This window comes from Punica granatum, chromosome 2, assembly GCF_007655135.1.
Source record: "Punica granatum isolate Tunisia-2019 chromosome 2, ASM765513v2, whole genome shotgun sequence".
Classification (NCBI taxonomy): Eukaryota; Viridiplantae; Streptophyta; class Magnoliopsida; order Myrtales; family Lythraceae; genus Punica; species Punica granatum.
In genome coordinates this window covers 34,088,139-34,108,821 of record NC_045128.1, presented here as the reverse complement: position 1 = coordinate 34,108,821, position 20,683 = coordinate 34,088,139, and the positions used below count along the sequence as shown (strand labels likewise).

Sequence of the window (20,683 nt, the reverse complement as noted above, 5' to 3'; positions counted from 1 at the left end):
CGTGTGCCGAACCCTCCCATCCGGTCATGACATAAGTGAATATCATTTGATGGGAACAAACAGCAAGAACATTTTGCGTTATGTCACCGTTTCGATCGTGATACGCGCCTCTCACCGAAGCTGGCATAATAGATTTAACATGAGTCCCATCAATTGCCCCGATGCAATGCTGCAGTAATAATAAAAATCGATACGAATTACAGTACATGTAATAGAAGAATAGAAGTTAATTTCGACAGCTGTATGATAATTACCTTAAAAAATGGATACCATTGTCGGCATCCGCGAATTTCTGGCTGCTCCTCAACGTTCCTCGGTCTTATGTACGTTGGCACTAACGAATGAAGTCCTTGAAGTATTAAATTGAATGCTTGTGAGACCGTCTCCTTAGAATGCTGAAAGCGTTCGGCAACAACGGCATATCGAGTGCTATGTGCAACTACCAATAAGAACATTCCAAGCATCTCCTCGACGGTCATACCTTTCCTTGTATTTCGAATGCCACAGTTTGCTCTTAATGTGTCGCACAAATTATGAAATACGTGAGGGTCCATCCTGAAATTCTCGTAACATCTTGTGTCATTTGAAAGCACTTCGTTAATGTACTCACTGCCTCGTAGTGCCGACGTTCTACAAGGACGTGCACGGGGGACTTGCTGTTCAGACATTGCATCGTGGATTGCCAAAAAGACGGGCAAATCATCTACGCTGCTGTCGTCATCATCGCTGGATGAATTATCATATCGCATTGAGTTCGCATACCTTGCCATAATCCTCTTCCGTTGAAGGTGACAAGCTGAATAAACAAACGTTAACATGATAGATTATCAACAAATATCAACAATTGCCGAAGGGAATAACATTTCAAAGACATAGTCAATGCATTATCAAAGACAATCATGTTCAAACATAACAGTAAAGGAAAATAAGGGTCTGGTTAATGTCATAACAGAAAAAATCGAAAGTAACAAACACATATGAGGAGAAAATGTCGGTTGTTCAAGGATGAACAAGGTTGTGCAACCATTCGCGCCTAGCTTCTTCGTACATCCAAACAAACGCCTGTCGCCATCGTTCATCCTCCGTAATACGTGCTATACCGGCCAGATACTCCCGTACAGAAATTGTTCCCCTCATTTGATTGAGGATTACCATGGCTTCTCCGATGCTGTTCTGTGCTGGTTTCTCTGGGCTCGTCACTGACTTGCTCTTCTTTGATTCCGGAGGGGTAGATTTTTTCGCTTTGTCCTTCTTCACCTTACTTTCCTTGTACAAGTCGATCAACTCCTGCAACTGCGACTTGTTGTTTGAACCTCTCTTTCTCACGCGTCGCCGCGACCCTGTGACGACAGGTTCCTCAGCTTCATCAATTGGATCATTACTGTCGCCGGATCCCTCTGCAAGATCGATAGGCTCTTTGCCACGGCTGTTCCGTAATGCTAGAAATTCCTCTTCTATGCGTTCATAGGATCGGGGGCTATGAGATGGGTCGGTTGACGAAATTTGTAGTCCCCCTGTTGCTGACGATGTTTTGTATATCAGTTTCAAGGCCTCATAATGCTTGCATCCTTTTGACCGAAAAGTCCTGAAGTTACTGTTCCTCTACATGTTATAAACATGCAATACTTAGTTACAACGAGTTTGCGTTAAATATGCAACTTTAAAGAAAGAGTAAGCGGTACAGTACCTTGATAAACTTGTCCCAAATATCAGGATTCGCTTTCACGGTGTTAGTCGGCCCATCCCAACCAACTCCTGTGTGCTGAATCAACTCTGTGAATTGTGTGTATTGTGTCTTCATCCTTTGTGCTTTTGTTTTGACCTTGTCGCCGCCAAGAATCACACCTGGGAATTTCTCTTCCAATTCCTTACTTATCTGTTCCCAGTCCTTCATTCTCCAACTTGATGTATGCGTCCTTTGGAATTTATCGACCAAAATGTCAACGAATGCACTCTCAAGCTCGTCTGTCCACTCAACTATGCCATCACCCTTGGGAGCCATCTCAGTTGCAGAGAAGTACCGATAACTTAATAATGCACATACAACAGTAAAGGTTAACTAGGCAAATACACCCTCATACATGCAAGACATGTAGAAGCTATGAGTTGAAAGTGTATTACGGACTAGAGGCATTGATAGATAAATGCAAGTAAAGAATGCCACAGCGAGGCCACAAGCACATTATGTTCCAATGCAGCAACAATATCATTAATCAAAGGAACCAATGTAAAGAATAATATGCAGTTTAGCGTAAGAAACAGAAATGGCAGCCAGCAACCAACAAACAAAGGCACCAGAAATTTCGATGTACAACCATTCGAAGGAAATTTTTGTGCCAAATCCTCTAGCAAAAAATCGAGCAGCACAGGCAACATATACACAGTCAGCGAGGAAGATGACCTGATAAAAACTCGACAGAAAAGTCGGCACAAAAGCCACCAAATTGCAAAACTAGTTAAAATAGTGAAATGAGCATTACCCATCTAACAACATAAAGTGTTGTTCAAAATGTAAACTTAAAAAGAAATACTGAATCTCCATCGATGAAAATACCTACCTGCTTGATTCAAATTGCTTTATAAACTCAGAGTAGGTCGGTGGCAAGTAGTCTGCTATGTCGTCGAGGGTCTTCCTGCGGCGCTAGAACCGAGCACTCTTAATTGTGGTAACTACGTCGATGCCGCCCTCCTGTTACACAGTATAAACACTATTTATGGCATTGAAATACTTAGAAGAGTACTAGTAAATGCATGTGAAAGCATAGAAATATTGCACGCCACACCACAAAAGAGATGGATACACTCTTTTCTATAGGAGCCCCAGACTTTGTAAAGAATTGAAATCTCAGGGCAGAGAAAGAATCAGAGTTTTTACACATATAAATTCTGCAGAAATCATCAGCATTAAAAACCTCATCGAGAGCAAAATGATGGAACATTTAAATGATGCCAGTACAATCTGAAGGTCTTAATTTAGTTATTAAGGGATGTCGTGAAGGGCATTTATTCATGAAAGTTTCTTCTGTTTCGAGTTCCTTTTCCAATCAACACCATATGATCATAAACGTTATTTCTCTTCTGGAGTCCTTTCACTGTACTCTCCTTTTTAGCAACAAGGCCCTTATGGCTCGGGACTGTACTCAGTCCACCAAAATGACACTTCATAGAGAAATTTATGCACTTCTTGACAGCCGAAGAAAGCACAGACACGGATAGAGAGAAGGAGACAGAGAGACCATGGACAGGCTCCAGAGTTCATGATCCTTCAACAAGCTGCAAACTAGTACTGATATCAAACTAGTGAGCATCTGCTACTACTGATCATGACAGAAACTTCTCAATATGTAAGTGACTACGTATTGCTGCAACTGGGCTGCTAACTCATACAAAAGCATAACTGATTTTACTTCTTTTCATCAGGAGGACAATCGTATCTAGGCAAATCAAAGCTAAAACCTTTATCTACCCTTAACTCAGCTGATGCAAGATGTAATGAAGTGGGTGCAGTAAGCTTCTAAGAGTTGGCGATAGAGGCATTAGTCCCAAATTTTTTGCCACAAAAGCGATCAACTCAGGGCATTGATTAACAGATACCAGGCAGGCACCAGTAAATTGCACCGTCCATATTTTCCAAACACAAATATCAGTTGCCCAAGGAAAATCGACCAACACACATTTGGACATCAACTCAGACAACAATGCAGAAAGCGTTCGGATTACCATCTGCCTACTGTCCCAATTTTTATGAAAAATTTCGACAAACACTGGCCACATCAACACAGTAAGTATGCACAATTGCAGAACCATTCAAACTCACTACGCCTCAAATTTCCTTGTCAAAAGTCGGCCAAAAACAGGGTGACCTCTACTCACGGCACAGAAGTGAAATGCAACCCTAACCCTCACAGAGAAGACAAAACGAATTGCAATGACTCGATTGGCAGCAAAATGTGGCGGAGAAATTACCTTGGATTTGGGTATGGAACCGTGAAACCGCAATCGACCCTTTTAATTACGAGATGGCAGTGGTAGGGGCCCGAATTTTGCCGAATTCGTTTGCTGCTCAAACTGACAGGAAAGGAGTGGGTGCAGTTGGGGGAGCGAGCACGATTGCACGCGAAGCTGACGGGTGTACCGAGATTTACGGATGCACAGCTTCGTTGTCGATCAAAGAAGGAAGAGGGGTGGGGGGAAGGAGGGGAGCCGACTCAGAAATGGCGAACAGAGCATGCTCGTGAAGGAAGAAGCTGTGTAGGGGCCGGGTAAAACCCTAACTTTCGGTCAAACGATTTTACTGAAATGTGGGGTCCACATGTTCCCAACAAACGGTCAAAATTACAATCATTCAAAATCAAAATCACAATTTTAAAATATTGCTATGAAACCAAACAGGCCCTAAGAATTTCAATTTGTCCCTACTTATTTTCTTGGGAAAAGAAAGTTAGATGCCCCCTATAAATTTATAATTTAATAGGAGCAGTGACGAACTTGAGTCTTCATAAATTCTATATGAAGTTGATAAGGAAAAGACAGAGTAAGGAATTGGTCCGCAATAAATGCAATTGGAGGTGTATGTACCATACATTTAAAATCTTAATCGTTGAATTTTTTTGAATTTTTATTTTAAAAATTTCTGAATTTAATCTCAGCCATTGAATACATAGAGATACTATACATTCAATGTGTCATAGAATTTTCCCTGAGTAAGAGATGACCAACATGCAGCAATGAAATTTGCTCCATACAAAGTCCATCACACAAAAGGGGAAGATAATGAAATTTGCTCTATACAAAGTTCATCCTAGGAATCAAACAAACAACAATCGAATCCACTAACACAACGTTTCTCCATTAATGTCCTTCTTCCCCAATCTAACGCAATTATTCATACCAACTATTACTTTTGTTTAGTTTTTGACACCATTCTCTTTCACATTTTCTTTCTCTTCTTCCAATTTCCCATATGCTCCCACCCCATTTTCCTTGGCTTCCTTGATCGATTTTGCATCATCTTTGGCCTTGGCCTTCTTCTTCGCTTCCTCCTCCTCCTCGGCCTTCTTCTTCGCTTCCTCTACCACCTCAGCCTTCTTTCTCGCTGCTTCCTCCTTTGCCTCCTCGAGAGCTTTGATCAAGCTCCTCAAGCAAGTATCCGGAGTTTCCGTGATCGACTTGGGCATCAAGTTCTCCGCCACATCAGCTGGTGTCATGTTTGTTTCCTTCAGCAGCGCCTCGATCGTCCCGAATAGAGGATGAGACTCGACATCCAGATAGTTGTTCGCGAGCACCTTGAAAGCTTCGAAGCAGCAGTAGGACATCTCGATGTGCTTGTCCATCCTACCTCTCCTGATAAGTGCCGGGTCAAGCTTATCAACAAAATTAGTCGTGAAGATAATGATCCTCTCTCCGCCACAGGCCGACCAGATCCCATCGATGAAGTTCAAAAGACCCGATAGAGTGACCTTGCTCTCTTTGGTTTCCTCTTCCTTCTTCATCTTTTTAGCAGGATCACCCTTACCTTTCTCATCCTCGTCATCGTCTTTCTTCTTTGCCTTCTTCCTCTGTCCCGTGAGGTCAAGTGAGCAGTCAATGTCCTCGATCACAATTATGGACTTGCTCGAAGTATCAATCAGCAGCTTCCTCAACTCCGAGTTGTCCTTCACTGTCGTCAGCTCCAAATCATACACGTCGTAATTCATGAAATTCGCCATGGCAGCGATCATTGTGGACTTGCCCGTCCCAGGCGGGCCATAGAGGAGGTACCCTCGTTTCCAGGCCTTCCCGATCTTCTTGTAGTACTCCTTCCCTTCACTGAACTTCTTGAGGTCGCTCATGACCTCCTGCTTCTTCTTCGGCTCCATTGCCAGGGTATCGAACGTCGCAGGGTGCTCGAAAACCACATGGCTCCACTTGGTCGACTTGTAACCGTACCTGTAAATGATCAATTTTCTTAATTAAAAACTTCTATATTAGCTTTTGGCGGGAGTATATATATCATGATATATTAAAATTTGCACACTACCAGTTGTTGCTTGGGTTGTTGGTGAAGAGCTTCCTTTGCCGATTCTTCAGCGCAATTGTCTTCCCCTCGTTCATGACGTGCTTGATATACGTACCTGTGATCAGGTCCCGGTGGTGCTTATGGAACGTGAGCCTGTAGAACCTCCTCTCTTCCGTTTCGGGATAGAACGACATGGACATGCTCCTGGGAACTATCTTGTTGGAGGACCACCAGAGCTTGGCGCCCTGGAACTCGTCTGTGACCTCCTCGTTGTCGTCTATACTTAGAATTAAGGATTGGCTGTCTTTGAGCGTATCGGCCCTAAGCTTCTTAGCTCTCGTGGTCGCCTTCTCGGTCAGGTAGCTCTGGATGGCGATGTAGACGTCGCTCTTCTTGAGCCGCTCCCCGGTGTACTCGGGGAAGGTGATCTGGATGTAGGGATACCACAATCTCACGAGTTTGCTGGTGTATTTTTCGAGAAGGTCACGAAGATGAGGGGGGAAATGGGTTTGGAAGAGGGTCAAGATTATCATCAGACCTCCGACCGCGGAGCTCAAGTGCATTAAGAGGTCTCGCATGATCATCTTTCCTCCCGGCGATCTGAAATAGTCGAGATTAGTAACTTCGAAGTTATCCGAGGCATTTGCCCTTCTATTGCGCGCTCCATATATATATATATATAGATAGATAGAGGGAGAGGACAAGCTAGCGATAAGACAATCAATCAAAAGTCTACTCAAGTCATGATTTTAATCATATTTTATTTTACTTAATTAATTAATATCCTCTCTGTGTGAATAAGTGGGATGAATCGGCATGTGGTGTATCTGTTTTCGTCCAATAATATTTGCTGTTGGCAGGAAAATACCCAGTGCCAGTGGGTTCCACTTTCAGTGACTTATGCATATATACATATATGCATATGTCAGTATAACGTTTTAGCCTACATGCTTGACCCTAACACTTAATGTCATTTTCATACGCGCTTGTCCAGCTTCGACGAGGCCTGTCCCGCTTCGACGAGCCTTCCTCCGGGCTCGATAAGCTTTTCTTTTTGGAGATATTGTTTAGTGGGATTGTCCTACCTACGGCCACATGCTAAATTCTCTTTTATTTTCTGTACATATGTATTCTCCTTTCTTTGGGATAACAGCATAGTAAAATGCTGATCAGTTTAGATATCGGTATTCAGAACGAGACTAGCATAAAAATTAGCATAAACTAGATATTGCACCGCGCGCTAAGTAGGTACTTTAAAAAAATTAATAACATATAATTATTTGATATATAATATAATTTCTCGAGATCATATTATATTTGTTTAAAAAAGAATTTTTAATATCCATTGAAAATTAAAAAATACTTTATAGTTCGTGATTTTTAATATAAAATTAATTGTCATGATCGTATTAAATTTTAAATATTCAAATATTAATAGTCGAGAAGATGAGTTAAGATTTAGCAATTGGAGCTTTCAGATTCACTCTACGTTCAACCACGAACTAAAGATTATCAAATAGAGTTTACATGTCTTGCATTTCAACTTTTATATATTTATATATATACATGAAAACAAAGTCTCAAATTGAATTTTCATACTGTCACATCATCAAATATATAAATGGAGTCTCAAGTTAAGTTTTTACGTCGTCACGTCATTATTTATGGATTAAAGAAATTTTTTATATTCTTTTTTTTTAATATATAGATTATATTCATATAGTGTAATATAATATATACAAGGAAACAATATATGCAGTAGAATAAATACATTATATGTAGATTAGCTGCTACTCAAAAACGAATATACATGTATGAAATCTAAGAGTCCAAGTAACGGAAGGTTATTATAAATTACAAAGAAAGTATCTAGGAAAATATCCTGCCTCCTGGGTCCTCTGTTGTTCCTCTGTGAGCTTATGGAAATAATTTGCCTGTGGTTCTGTCTTTTCAAGGTTTTGTTGTGTCGGCATGGAGGGTAAAATGACGATAGCTAGCCTTCCTAGCTAAGTAAATTAGGGCTTCTGACATGAGGTTGACTCCTCGTCAACTTGAAAGGATTTGGCAAATCACAATCGACATCGTTGTATCTCTGTCAGCATGTTATGCCAGCAATGACGTCACAGTTTTAGCATGCTAAGAAGGTAGGGCTCCTTCCGGGAGCTTCTAATTTGGACATCTCAGAATCATATGGAGAATTTAAAGTCACATTTAATTTTATAATTATATTTTTAAAATTTTAATATTAATTTTAACTCTACTCACTATACAACAAAAATTAATAATAAAATTATTACTTTTCATTTTTTTTCAATTTTTTTAACCATTCAATTCAATTTTTAATACTAAATTCTACCAACTATCAATTACTTTTTTCACAATTCAAAAATACAATCATTACTTTTTTCAACTATTTATTACTTTTTCACACTTTTCTTCATAATTCAATAACACAATTATTACAATTCAATTAAAATCAAAACTCAACTCTACTTAACTCTAAAATCAAACACACTGAAAATTCGAGAAGATACTCATCCTTCCGCGTTCGAAGATGATGCCGGCTCCGTCCCAGTGACCAAATTCCAACGATCTTCTGATATGATTGTCGGATTGCTATTAGATTTCGCTCCTAACTTCTCGGAGAACTATGGCAGATGAACTTTTAGGATCTTTAGGACACGTGATTCTTAATAGAGAAGATTATACGAAATCTTAGCATATCTTATCATATATTGTATTTTAGGAATGCTTGTCATTATAGCTTACCTTGTATAGGGTACGTATTTTAGTCATGTATAAATAATTTCCACACATAGAATATTACACATAACTTTATATTGTAATGAAAGTCACCTCACATGACAAGTGAGGTATTCAGCCATTATTATTCTTTTATACTTTCTTTATAGCATCAAAGCAGTAAATCGGAACAATACTCGTATTGCTCCTAAATCTCTCTTGGTCCTCACTTGTGGTCTTTTCTCAGCCCTTCTCATAGTTTCTCTCGTCCTCACTTCTACATTCATGGCCGACACTAATATTTCCTCACTCATTCCCTTTTCATCTTCATCCATCGTTATTCAAACTCCATCAAGTATCCCAACCATCCCCGTCAAACTTAATGCAGAAACTATTTCTACCGGAAAGGTTTTATGACACTTTTACTTGCTACTTATAGATTGCTTGACCATGTTGAAGGTTGAGCCATTACACCAAACAAAACCATCACTGGAGCAGATGGAGTTACAACACCTAATCCTAACTATCTAAGGTGAGAATCCATAGACAATTTTGCACTAACATGTGTGATGCTTGCAGTCACAGAGGAAATAGGGTGACCATCCTTGCTGCCAAGACTTTGCAAGAGGTGTGGACATCCCTTACAACCTCGTTCCTCACTCAGACCGCCACACAGGAGGACCTTCTCGACTAGTAGTGGCGTGACCTCAAAAAAAGATAATCAGTTAATGGCGAAATTCATCAAAACGGTGAAAGAACAAGCTCTACGATATGCCCAAATCGGAAAATCCAAAACTCCGACGGACATCAATCACCGAATTTACACGGACCATGGTCCCAATTGGGAGCCGATTGTCCTAGCACAATCAGAGCGGATGCTTACCATGAGTACCAATGAGCTTCAATCTCTTTTTTTCAATCTTAAAAAGCGTCGCCTTTACGCTTAGGGACCTCAGACGAAAGCCACTGCAGGTGCTCCGCTGTCGAGATTGCTTGGCGCAGGACCCGCGAAAGTCCTCTACACGGACAGCCAGAAGAGTGGTAATGGTGGAAAGAACGGCTTGGGGAAAAATAACGGCAGTAAAAGCAAGAATTTCGATGGCAAAGGAGGAGGAGGGTCTAGACACTTGGGGAGTTATACCGATCTAGGCCAATGTGGAAGCTTCAGGCAGAGCGGGATTTTAAATCCTAATTTTAATTTTGGGGAAAGCTTCTAGCAAAGAGGTTACGGGCAGCAATATCAATTGGGTCAATATCACTCGGACCCAGGACCCGTGACTGAACCGAGCAGTATCATTTGAGCGTTCAGGTAACCTTGGTCTTTTGCTCTAGGCCAGCCCCATTCAACACATAATCTAGCCCGAAACCCACCCTTTTTTGGGAATTCTACTTTCTAGCCCAATTCAATAGTTATTTGCCAAACTTGCAATCACCCAGGCCAAATTGCTCCATTTTGTTAGTATTCTAGGGCATAAGCCCATTTGACCCATAGTGTTTCTTCGGGACTTCTTTATCCTGACTGGTACATGGACTCAGGGGCAACACACCATGTTACATCTGACTTATCCAACCTCAATCTTCATGATGATAGCTTTCACTCGGATCACATCTTCGTGGATGATGGTAAATCAATTCCAGTTCTTGCTTCTGGTTCATCAACTCTTAAACTCACTCAGCGTCTTTTACACTTGAATCAAATTTTTTATGCTCCACATACTTCCAAGAATTTTATTTTTATATCTAAATTCACCAAAAACAATACTTATTTCTCTTAACTTTATCTATATTGTTTCATTGTGAAAGATCGTCATACCCCATGAGCTTATGCGTGGCATTGTGAAAAATGGACTCTACTATTTCCACTAGAGAGGCAGGCACATCAACCATCCTCAGAGTCATCTATCTATGTTTGGGTCCAATGTCTAATGGCATCAACGTCTTGGCCACACATCTTTTCCCATTGTTCGTCGCGCATTACGCACTTCATATTCTCTTAATAACGATTATATTGGTCATATATGTTCTACTTGTCAAGAAGAAAAAATAATAAATAACTATTTTTCACCTACTATTCATAAAGCCACATCTCCTTTTGAACTTGTTTATATTGACATTTGATGTGCTACATCAATCACTTCTCATACTAGTCATCATTATTGTATTCACTTCTTTGATGATTATAGTAAATACTCTTGGTTTTATGTTCTCAAGTTTCGGTCTGATGTACTCAATGTTTTTTTAGCATTTCGTCTTCAAATTAAAAATCTTCATGGATATAGAATCAAGTATTTTCAATCAGATGGTGCAAAAGAGCTTTTCTATACAGATTTCCAGTTTGAACTGCAAAACAACGGTATCTTTCACCGTATCTCATGTACCTATGTTCCTCAACAGAACGGTTATGGTAAATGCAAATACCATCATATGGTTAACATGGGCCTCACCTTACTTTCTCATTCTTCCATTCCAGCAAAATTTTGAGATTATGCCTTTGAAACAACAGTGTACTTTATAAACAAGTTACTTACAAAATCATGCAGTTTCAAATCTTCTTTTCAGGTACTTCATGGTAGTCCACCTTATTATTCTAACTTACGAGTATTTGGGTGTCTTTGCTATCCTTATTTACGACCTTATACGCGCCATAAGTTAAAATCTCAATCTCAACCCTGTGCCTTCCTTGGATATCCTTATTACTATCAAGGATATCGATGTCTGAATCCTACAACTGGTCGCATCTTCCTATCTACTCAAGTTGTTTTCGATGAACATTCCTTTCATTTAATGACATGCGCCTATCTCGGTGGATACTAGTCGGTCCTCCTCTAGCCCCATACTTGCTATTGGTATGTCTACTCCCTCTTCTTCAAATATCACCATCACTTATATTCCTATTCCCTCTTCTATTTCTATACCATTTCATGAGTCCAGTGGTCCCGCCACCTTACCTATTGAGTTGCATGTCTCTACTCCTGAGAATCATGACCGATCCACTGATTTTGCAGTTCCAGCTGAGGATACTACGGGTAATGATGTTGCACATGTCACTCATAACACTCACATATGACAACGCGGTCTAAAGATGGTACTATACCTCCTCGTCGATTCACTATATCTCGCCATCCTTCTGCTTTCTCATTTCTACTACTTTGAAAGAACCTCAGACCTTTGCTCAGGCCCGTAAACACTCTAGTTGGCAGGCAACAATGGAAGAGGAATATCTGGCATGGAAGAGGAATATCTGGCATTACTCCAAAATCATATCTGGAATCTTGTCCCATCATCTCATACACAAAATGTTGTTAGCTGCAAATGGGTCTATGATGCGGCAGAAAATGTGGCAAATTGATATCTCGATAAAAACATGTTTTAACGATCCTGTCTCAAGGAAAACAACATCTGGAGCAAATGGGAAATTTTGGGGCCTCAAACTGGCAATTTTATGTTATTTAGGCGTTTTTGCATATTTTAGGAAAAAGTTTATTTCTTTCATTGCAATTCCCTAAAATGGTTTATTTTCTTTGTCCTAAAATAGTTTATTTCCTCTGTTGCAATTTAGTTTCTTCCTATTTAAGCGATGTAATCCTTAGGACTAAAGAAATTTGAGTTTTTTTGGATGAATAAAATTTCTAGAGAATATTTTCTCTATTTTTTCAAATTCGGCATTGATTGAATCAACGAATTTGATGCCTATTCCCTGGTATTCGTAGAATCAACAGGTTATAGAAGATTATTTTCTGGCATTCGTGTGCGAATCAGCAGATTACAATTGTTCCTTAGTTCCGCTGCGTCAATTGGTATCAGAGCCGCGTTCGCTCTTGGATTAGCGATGCCGCCCCAAAGAACGACTAATCAATATCGTGATGCGGAGGATGACGAATTGGATTGGAGGATCGAAGACATATCATATGATGAGCCAATCCAGTTTTCGATATATACCCAGATGAAAATTAAGAATAAGTTACATAATTTGTATTTGATGATCAAGGAAAATCAACGTTTGTTGTAGGGCTGATAACATTTCACACGATACGATAACACGACACGAATACGACATGGAATTAAACGGGTTTGGGTTGGACGTTTTTGATAATCGGTCTAAATGGGTCTAATCCATTTAAATACGGTTAATAAGCATGTCTTACCGGATTGAACCCGTGTAACCCGATTATACACGATTAAACTTGTTTATTTAGACATGTTTAATCGTGTTACTATAATCGTATAACCCGTTAACTCGTTTATGTATCTGGATTTACCAAAATATTCTTATGTAACCCTAAGTTCCTAAGTCCGTAAGTCCCTAACCTATTTTCTTTTCCTTTCTTCACCCAATCCAACACAGTACAACCGCACTTCCACTTCTACTTCTACTTCTCTACTACCCTCCCTCATATCTCATCTACGATTTGATTTCCTTCTTCTCATTCATCAATGGCAAAGTTCTGCTTCTTCACTCTCATTGCTCTCATCTCCGTGCACCTCGCATTGTCCGCAAATCCGACACAAATCTCGCCCTCCCTTGCTCCCAAGCTCACCGCCGACTCCACTACCACCATTTCCCCTTCAAAGCCCATCGCTTCGCCGACTCCCACTCCTACCAATGTGCCTCACAGCTCGATCTCATCCTCGCCATCGCTGCCTCCCTCGGATGCAGCTCCCGTCTCTTCCTCGTCCACATTCCCTTCCCCTCGATCTCAATCTCCGTGTTAACGTGTAAACATGTCGTGTTAACTTGTTTGGGTAAACGAGTTAATCAAATAAACAAGTCGTGTTAATGTGTCCGGGTAACCGAGTTGATCGGATAAACAAGTCGTGTTAACGTGTTCGGATAACGTTTATAATCGTGTTGTGTATACATGTACCTATTATAACACGTTTCGATAAACGGGTTTAAACGTGTCTCAACGGGTTGACACGGATATAAATGTGTCGTGTATGGGTTTCCAAAACCTGACTCGTTTAATAATCATGTCGTGTACGGATTATGACTTCGATGACACGAACCCGTTTAGACACGACACATATAAACATGACACAACACGAATTGCCACTCCTAGTTCATTGTCAACAAATCCGGATTAAAGGATATTGGAGGTGATAAACTTTTTAATTATTGTGCTCAGATTGAGGATATTCTAGATGAAGAAATTTCCAATGCAAAGAAAGATGCATGGATGCTTACGGTGCCGATTTCGGAGGTTATTCAGTTGCCAAAATTGGTTGAAGTGCACGTGACTCAATTAAGAAAGCAAAGATTCAATGAAAGTGTTTATTGGCTAAGAGGTGTATGGAATTTTATGTACGAAGAATTAAGAGAAAGAGTTCGCAAAGAGAAGAAGGCATCCAATTGACAAGTGAGAAAGCAGCAGAAGCGTATTAATCTCTCTATTCGTGAAGATCAAGGTAATAGCTCGGACGATGATGATTCGAGAGCGAATTCTCTCCATCCATGGAAGAATAATGCGGCAGTAGACATGGCAATTTTATGTAATTTGGGCGTTTTTACAATTTTTAGGAAATAGTTTATCTTAGAGAATATTTTTATTTCCTTCGTTATAATTTCGTTTTTCCTATTTAAGATGTGTAAGTCCTAAAGCTAAGGACGGTTTTTTTTTATCATCAATAAAGTTTTGGAGCTACCGTGCTCTTTCGCCCATTCTCGGATTCAATTCGAGTTGGATGCCGATTTCCTAGAAATTCGTATAATCAATAGGGATTGAATGTCGTAATTTCGATATTCTGCGGAATCAACGGATCTGTGACAGTTATTCGCATGTATGCTGCATCAGTTGGTATTAGAGCCGCATTCATTTTTGGATCAGCGATGCCGCTCGAAAGAACGGCTAATCAACGTCATGTTGCGGAAGAGATCGAACTGGATCGGAGGATCGGGCATATCATTGATACCCTGCTGGTGGTGGCACTGGAGTGTAGGCTGGACGTGGTTGTGGATCACCTAGCCGAGAGGATGGGAGCGCTAATGGAGGCCCGACGTAAGGTCGACCCGAGGCGCAAACGAGTCCCTAATCCGACTACCGACTTGGAGGATGTCAAGTATGATTCCTATTCTGAAGGTGACGCGAGTATATTTATCGAAGAGGATCTGTCTGATGATGCATTTTTTTTAGCGGGAGGCGATGGAGAGCCCGAGTTCGACGAGGATGATGAGGGAGATGACGAGGGTTATGACAAGAACTGGAAATTCGATGAATTTGAGAGGAATGATGTGGGTGTCTTTGCTTCCGTGAAGTATGATGAGGACGATGAGGAGGCTGATGCGGTTTGGGAGGCCATCGACAAGATGATGGACTCGCAAAGAAAAGATAGAAGAGAAGCGAGGCTGAAGTAGGAAATTGAGAAGTACTGTGTCTCGAATCAATAGATGAGGACGAGGATATCAAATGTTTCTATCGAACCAATCACTGCGGCAGAGTATTTTCAATAAGAATTTTTTCCAATCATCCGTTCTGGAGTATGGGTTGACATCGGTTTCCGGTCAAGTATGGAAGATGTGTATATTTGTGTGGATAATTTTATCTCTGGACTCCTAAGGCGAATTCGATGGCGAATTCTTTCCACCCATAGGAGAATGATGCGGCAGAAGACGTGGCAAATTGTTATCTCGAGAAAAATGGGTTCTGACAACCCTGTCTCGAGGGAAACAGCATCTGGAGCCAAATGGGAAATTTTGGGACCTCAAACATGCAATTTTATGTTATTTAGGCGTTTTTGCATATTTTAGGGAAAAAAATTTCTTTCTTTGCAATTCCCTAAAATATTTTATTTCCTCTGTCCTAAAATAGTTTATTTCTTTTGTTGCAATTTCGTTTCTTCCTATTTAAGCGATGTAAGCCCTAGGGCTGAAGAGAGTTGAGTTTTTTGGATAAATAAAATTTCGAGAGAATATTTTCTATTTCCTCAAATTCGACATTGATTGAATCACCGAATTCGATGCCTATTCCCTGGTACTCGTAGAAGCAACAAGTTATAGAAGATTATTTTCTGGTATTCGTGCGCGAATTAACAGATACAATTGTTCCTTAGTTCTGTTTTTTCAGTCTACTTCATTAAACAGAATGTTCGATGGCACTATTGCTCGTTATAAGGCTCGACTAGTAACAAAGGGTTTTAATCAGAGGGAAGGGTTGATTATTTAGAGACGTTTAATCCAATCATCAAACCGATTACTATTCGGACAGTTCTATCTATTGTTGTCTCCACCCAATGGCCGATTTAACAACTGGACGTGAATAATGCATTTATTCATAGACATCTTACTGAGGAGGTTTATATATCTCAACTTCCTGGTTTCATCGATGCTTCTTGTTCTGATTATGTTTGTCAACTCCGTCGATCACTCTATGGGCTCAAACAAGCCCCCAAGCCTAGTTCCAGTGTCTCAATACTTATCTTCAGAGACTTGGATTTTCAAATTCCAAAGCTGATCCCTCGTTATTTATTTTTCAGGGACCTAATTGTCTTGTCTATCTTCTTGTCTATATTGATGATATCATCCTGACGGGAACCTTAGGTGCACCTTTTCATTCGGTCCCTTTCACTTCTTTCTTGGGATGGAGGCTCACACTGATGATACTGTACTCTATCTCACACGGTCCAAGTACATTCATGATATCGTAGTTCGTACTTTTATGTTGGAGTGCAAGCCTATAACTCTCAAGTCTCATCAGGATCCGGGCTTGCTCTGCATGTTGGGGATCTATTTCAAGATCCTTCTCTCTATAGGAGTGTGGTCGGCAATCTCCAGTATCTCTCACTCACTAGACCTGACATTGTCTGTGCGGTATATCAGGTCTGTCAGTACATGCATTGTCCAACTATTGCTCAGTGGATGGCAGTGAAATGTATCCTACGATATTTCAAGGGTACAATTACTTATGGTCATATTTGCCCAGGCTCTATATCATATGATCATGGTTTCTCTGATGCTGATTGAGCTAGTAATCCTGATAATCGTCGCTCTTTCAGTGGCTTTATTGTTTTTCTTGACTCCAATCCCGTCTCTCAAAGCTCCAAAAAGCAGAGGACATTTGTGCAGTAGAGTACTGAATTTGAGTACGAGAGTCTTGCTAATGCCATTGCTGAGATTCTATGGCTCCAGTCTCTACTTCGGGAACTTAAAATTTCGCAATGTCATCCCCCAACTTTTTGGTGTGACAATATCTTTGCGGTTTATCTTACGGCGAACCCTATCTTTTATGCTTGAGCCAGGCATATTGAGATTGATTATCATTTTGTGCGGGAGCGTTTCATGGATAAGCAACTTTTTGCTCACTTCATTAACTCTGATGATTAGCTTGCTGATGCACTTACTAAGGACTTATCTTCTTCTCGCTTTGCTGACATTCGGTCCAAGATTCACGTGGAGAAGTCTCGGGTCACCTTGCGGGGGAGTAATAGAGAAGATTATACGAAATCTTAGCATATCTTATCATATATTGTATTTTAGGAATGTTTGTCATTATAGGTTACCTTGTATAGATTACGTATTTTAGTCATGTATAGATAATTTTCACACATAAAACATTATATATGACTATATATTATAATAAAAGTCACTTCACATGACAAGTGAGGAATTCAGTCACTTTTATGCTTTCTTTAATTCCAAAGATCGGATGAGCCAATGCGACGGATCTTAACTTGTTCATAGACCAACCATTACCGACCCAATACATAAACAAAGAATTTCAATTTGTCCCTACCTGTTTTCTTGGGAAGAGAACGTTAGATGCTCCCTAGAAATGTATAATCTAATTGGAGCATTGACGGACTTGAGTCTTCATAAATTCTATATTAAGTTGATAAGTAAAAGACAGAGTAAGGGATTGGTCTGCAATTCATGCAATTGGAGGTATACGTACCATACATTTAAAATCTTAATCATTGAAACTTTTTGAATTTTTATTTTTAAAATCTCAGGATTAAATCTCAGCCATTGAATACATGTATGTACTATACATTCAATGTGTCATAGAATTTTCCCAGAGTAAGAGATGACCCATATGCAGCAATGAAATTTGCTCCATACCAAGTCCATCATACGAAAGTCCATGGAATTGAAACTTTCTATGACATGTCAAAGGAAGACAATGAAATTTGCTCCATACAAAGTTCATCATAGGAATCAAACAAATAACAATCAAATCCACTAATACAATGTTTCTCCATTAATGTCCTTCGTCCCCAATCTAACGCAATTATCCATACCAACTATTACTTTTGTTTTTTAGTTTGCGACACCATTCTCTTTCACATTTACTTTCTCTTCTTCCAATTTCCCATTTGCTACCACCCCATTTTCCTTGGCTTCCTTGATCGAATTTACAGCATCTTTAGCCTCCGATTCCTTCGCTTTCTCTTCCTCCTCGGCCTTCTTCTTCGCTTCCTCCTCCTCCTCCTCGGCCTTCTTCTTCGCTGTTTCCTCCTTCGCCTCCTCGAGAGCTTTGATCAAGCTCCTCAAGCAAGTCTCTGGAGTTTCTGTGCTCGACTTGGGCATCAAGTTCTCCGCCACATCAGCTGGGGTCATGTTTGTCTCCTTCAGCATCGCCTCTATCGTCCCGAACAGAGTATGAGACTCCACATCCAAATAGTTGTTTGCGAGCACCTTGAAAGCTTCGAAGCAGCAGTAGGACATCTCGATGTGCTTATCCATCCTACCTCTCCTGATAAGTGCCGGGTCAAGCTTATCGATGAAATTAGTTGTGAAGATAATGATCCTCTCCCCCCCACAGGCTGACCAGATCCCATCGATGAAGTTCAAAAGACCCGATAGAGTGACCTTGCTCGCTTTGGTCTCCTCTTCCTCCTTCATCTTTTTAGCAGGATCACCCTTACCTTCATCATCCTCGTCATCATCTTTCTTCTTCTTTGCCTTCTTCCTCTGTCCTGTGAGGTCGAGTGAGCAGTCAATGTCCTCGATCACAATTATGGACTTGCTCGAAGTATCAATCAGCAGCTTCCTCAACTCCGAGTTGTCCTTCACTGCCGTCAGCTCCAAATCATACACGTCATAATTCATGAAATTCGCCATGGCAGCGATCATTGTGGACTTGCCCGTCCCTGGCGGGCCATAGAGGAGGTACCCTCGTTTCCAGGCCTTCCCAATCTTCTTGTAGTACTCCTTCCCTTCACTGAACTTCTTGAGGTCGCTCATTATCTCCTGCTTCTTCTTCGGCTCCATTGCCAGGGTATCGAACGTCGCGGGGTGCTCGAAAACCACATGGCTCCACTTGGTCAACTTGTAACCATACCTGTAAGTGATCAATTTTTTTAATTAAAAACTTCTATATTAGCTTTTGGCCGGATTATATATATAATGATATATTAAAATTTGCACCACTACCAGTTGTTGCTTGGGTTGTTGGTGAAGAGCTTCCTCTGCCGATTCTTCAGCGCAATTGCCTTCCCCTCGTTCATGACATGCTTGATATACGTACCTGTGATCAGGTCCCGGTGGTGCTTATGGAACACGAGCCTGTAGAGCCTCCTCTCTTCCGATGCGGGATAGAACGACATGGACATGCTCTTGGGAATTATCTTGTTGGAGGACCACCAGAGCTTGGCGCCTTGGAACTCGTCTGTGACCTCCTCGTTGTCGTCCATACTTAGGATTAAGGATTGGCTGTCTTTGAGCGTATCGGCCTTAAGCTTCTTAGCTCCTGTGGTTGCCTTCTCGGTCAGGTAGTTCTGGATGGCGGTGTAGACGTCGCTCTTCTTGAGCCGCTCCCCGGTGTACTCGGGGAAAGTGATCTGGATGTAGGGATACAACAATCTAACGAGTTTGCTGGTGTATTTCTCGAGAAGGTCACGAAGATGAGGGGGGAAATGGTCTCGGAAGAGGGTCATGATTATCATCAGACCCCCGACCGCAGAGCTCAAGTGCATTAAGAGGTCTCGCATGATCATCTTTCCTCCCGGCGATCTGAAATAGTCGAGATTAGTAACTTCAAAGTTATCCGATGCATTTGCCCTTCTACTGCGTGCTTCATATATAGAGGAGAAGGACAAGCAAGCAATAAGACAGCCAATCAAAAGTCTACAGCGTGCTCATCAAGTCATGATTTTTATTCATATTTTATTTTACTTAATTAATTAATATCTTCTCTGTGTGATTAAGTAGGATGAATCAGCATGCGGTGTATCTGTTTTCGTCCAATGATATTTGCAGTTGGCAGGAAAATACCCAGTGCCAGTGGGTTTCACTTTCAGGTAAGTATGTATGTATGTATAACTACATGTATGTATGCATATGTCACGCAATATGTATATATGCATATGTCAATATATGTCATGTCTTAGCCTGCGTGCTTGACCCTGACGCTTTTTCATACGTGCTTGTCCCAAAAAATTTCATACGTGCTTGTTATCGCCATCCTCCGGGCTCCATAAGCTTTTCTTTTTGGAGATATTGTTAAGTGGGATTGTCCTACCTACTGCCACATGCTAAATTCTCTTTTATTTTCTATACATATGTATTCTCCTTTCTTTGTGATGATAGCATAGTAAAATGCTGATCAGCTTAGATATCGGTATTCAAAACGAGACTAGCATGAAAATTAGCACAAACTAGGTAAAGTACCGCGCGCTACGTAGGTGCTTTAAAAAAATTGATAACATATAATTATTTGATATATAATATAATTTCTCGAGATCATATTATATATTTTTAGAAAAGAATTTTTAATATCCATGGAAAAATTAAAAATAATTTCTAACTTCATAGAAAAATCTTCTAATATTTATTCGCGATTTTTAATATAAAATTAATTGTCATGATCGAATCAAATTTTAAATATTCAAATATTAATAGTCAAGAAAATGAGTTGAGGGTTAGCAATTGGAACTTCTTGACTCGCCCTACATTCAATCACGAACTAAGGGTTATCAAATAGAGTTTTCATGTCTTGCATTTTAGAGCAT

General features: G+C 40.4%; 3 protein-coding genes across 3 annotated transcripts; all 3 read right to left on the bottom strand.

Moving 5' to 3' along the window:
* Positions 1-936: 936 nt before the first annotated feature.
* LOC116197934 lies at positions 937-4,410 on the bottom strand. Its single transcript, XM_031528216.1, has 4 exons — positions 3,967-4,410; positions 2,559-2,689; positions 1,688-2,027; positions 937-1,602 (listed from the first exon to the last, which is right to left on the bottom strand). Exons 3-4 carry the CDS (start codon positions 2,000-2,002, stop codon positions 1,000-1,002), a joined length of 918 nt encoding a protein of 305 aa, XP_031384076.1. The 5' UTR covers positions 2,003-2,027; positions 2,559-2,689; positions 3,967-4,410; the 3' UTR covers positions 937-999.
* Positions 4,411-4,593: 183 nt separating this feature from the next.
* Positions 4,594-6,660, bottom strand: LOC116197933 (AAA-ATPase ASD, mitochondrial-like). The gene is made up of 2 exons (XM_031528215.1): positions 6,020-6,660; positions 4,594-5,928 (listed from the first exon to the last, which is right to left on the bottom strand). Exons 1-2 carry the CDS (start codon positions 6,580-6,582, stop codon positions 4,908-4,910), a joined length of 1,584 nt encoding a protein of 527 aa, XP_031384075.1. The 5' UTR covers positions 6,583-6,660; the 3' UTR covers positions 4,594-4,907.
* An 11,032-nt stretch (positions 6,661-17,692) lies between these two features.
* On the bottom strand, positions 17,693-19,768 carry LOC116194222 (AAA-ATPase ASD, mitochondrial-like). The gene is made up of 2 exons (XM_031522981.1): positions 19,107-19,768; positions 17,693-19,014 (listed from the first exon to the last, which is right to left on the bottom strand). Exons 1-2 carry the CDS (start codon positions 19,667-19,669, stop codon positions 17,991-17,993), a joined length of 1,587 nt encoding a protein of 528 aa, XP_031378841.1. The 5' UTR covers positions 19,670-19,768; the 3' UTR covers positions 17,693-17,990.
* Between the last annotated feature and the right edge of the window lie 915 nt (positions 19,769-20,683).

Bases quoted from the DNA above. Each gene is read 5' to 3' on its own strand.
- LOC116197934 (XM_031528216.1), bottom strand. From the start codon at position 2,002: ATGGCTCCCAAGGGTGATGGCATAGTTGAGTGGACAGACGAGCTTGAG. The intron at 1,603-1,687 runs GTACTGTACCGC...TATAACATGTAG, and splicing joins TTTGGGACAAGTTTATCAAG to AGGAACAGTAACTTCAGGAC.
- LOC116197933 (XM_031528215.1), bottom strand. From the start codon at position 6,582: ATGATCATGCGAGACCTCTTAATGCACTTGAGCTCCGCGGTCGGAGGT. The intron at 5,929-6,019 runs GTAGTGTGCAAA...GATCATTTACAG, and splicing joins AACAACCCAAGCAACAACTG to GTACGGTTACAAGTCGACCA.
- LOC116194222 (XM_031522981.1), bottom strand. From the start codon at position 19,669: ATGATCATGCGAGACCTCTTAATGCACTTGAGCTCTGCGGTCGGGGGT. The intron at 19,015-19,106 runs GTAGTGGTGCAA...GATCACTTACAG, and splicing joins AACAACCCAAGCAACAACTG to GTATGGTTACAAGTTGACCA.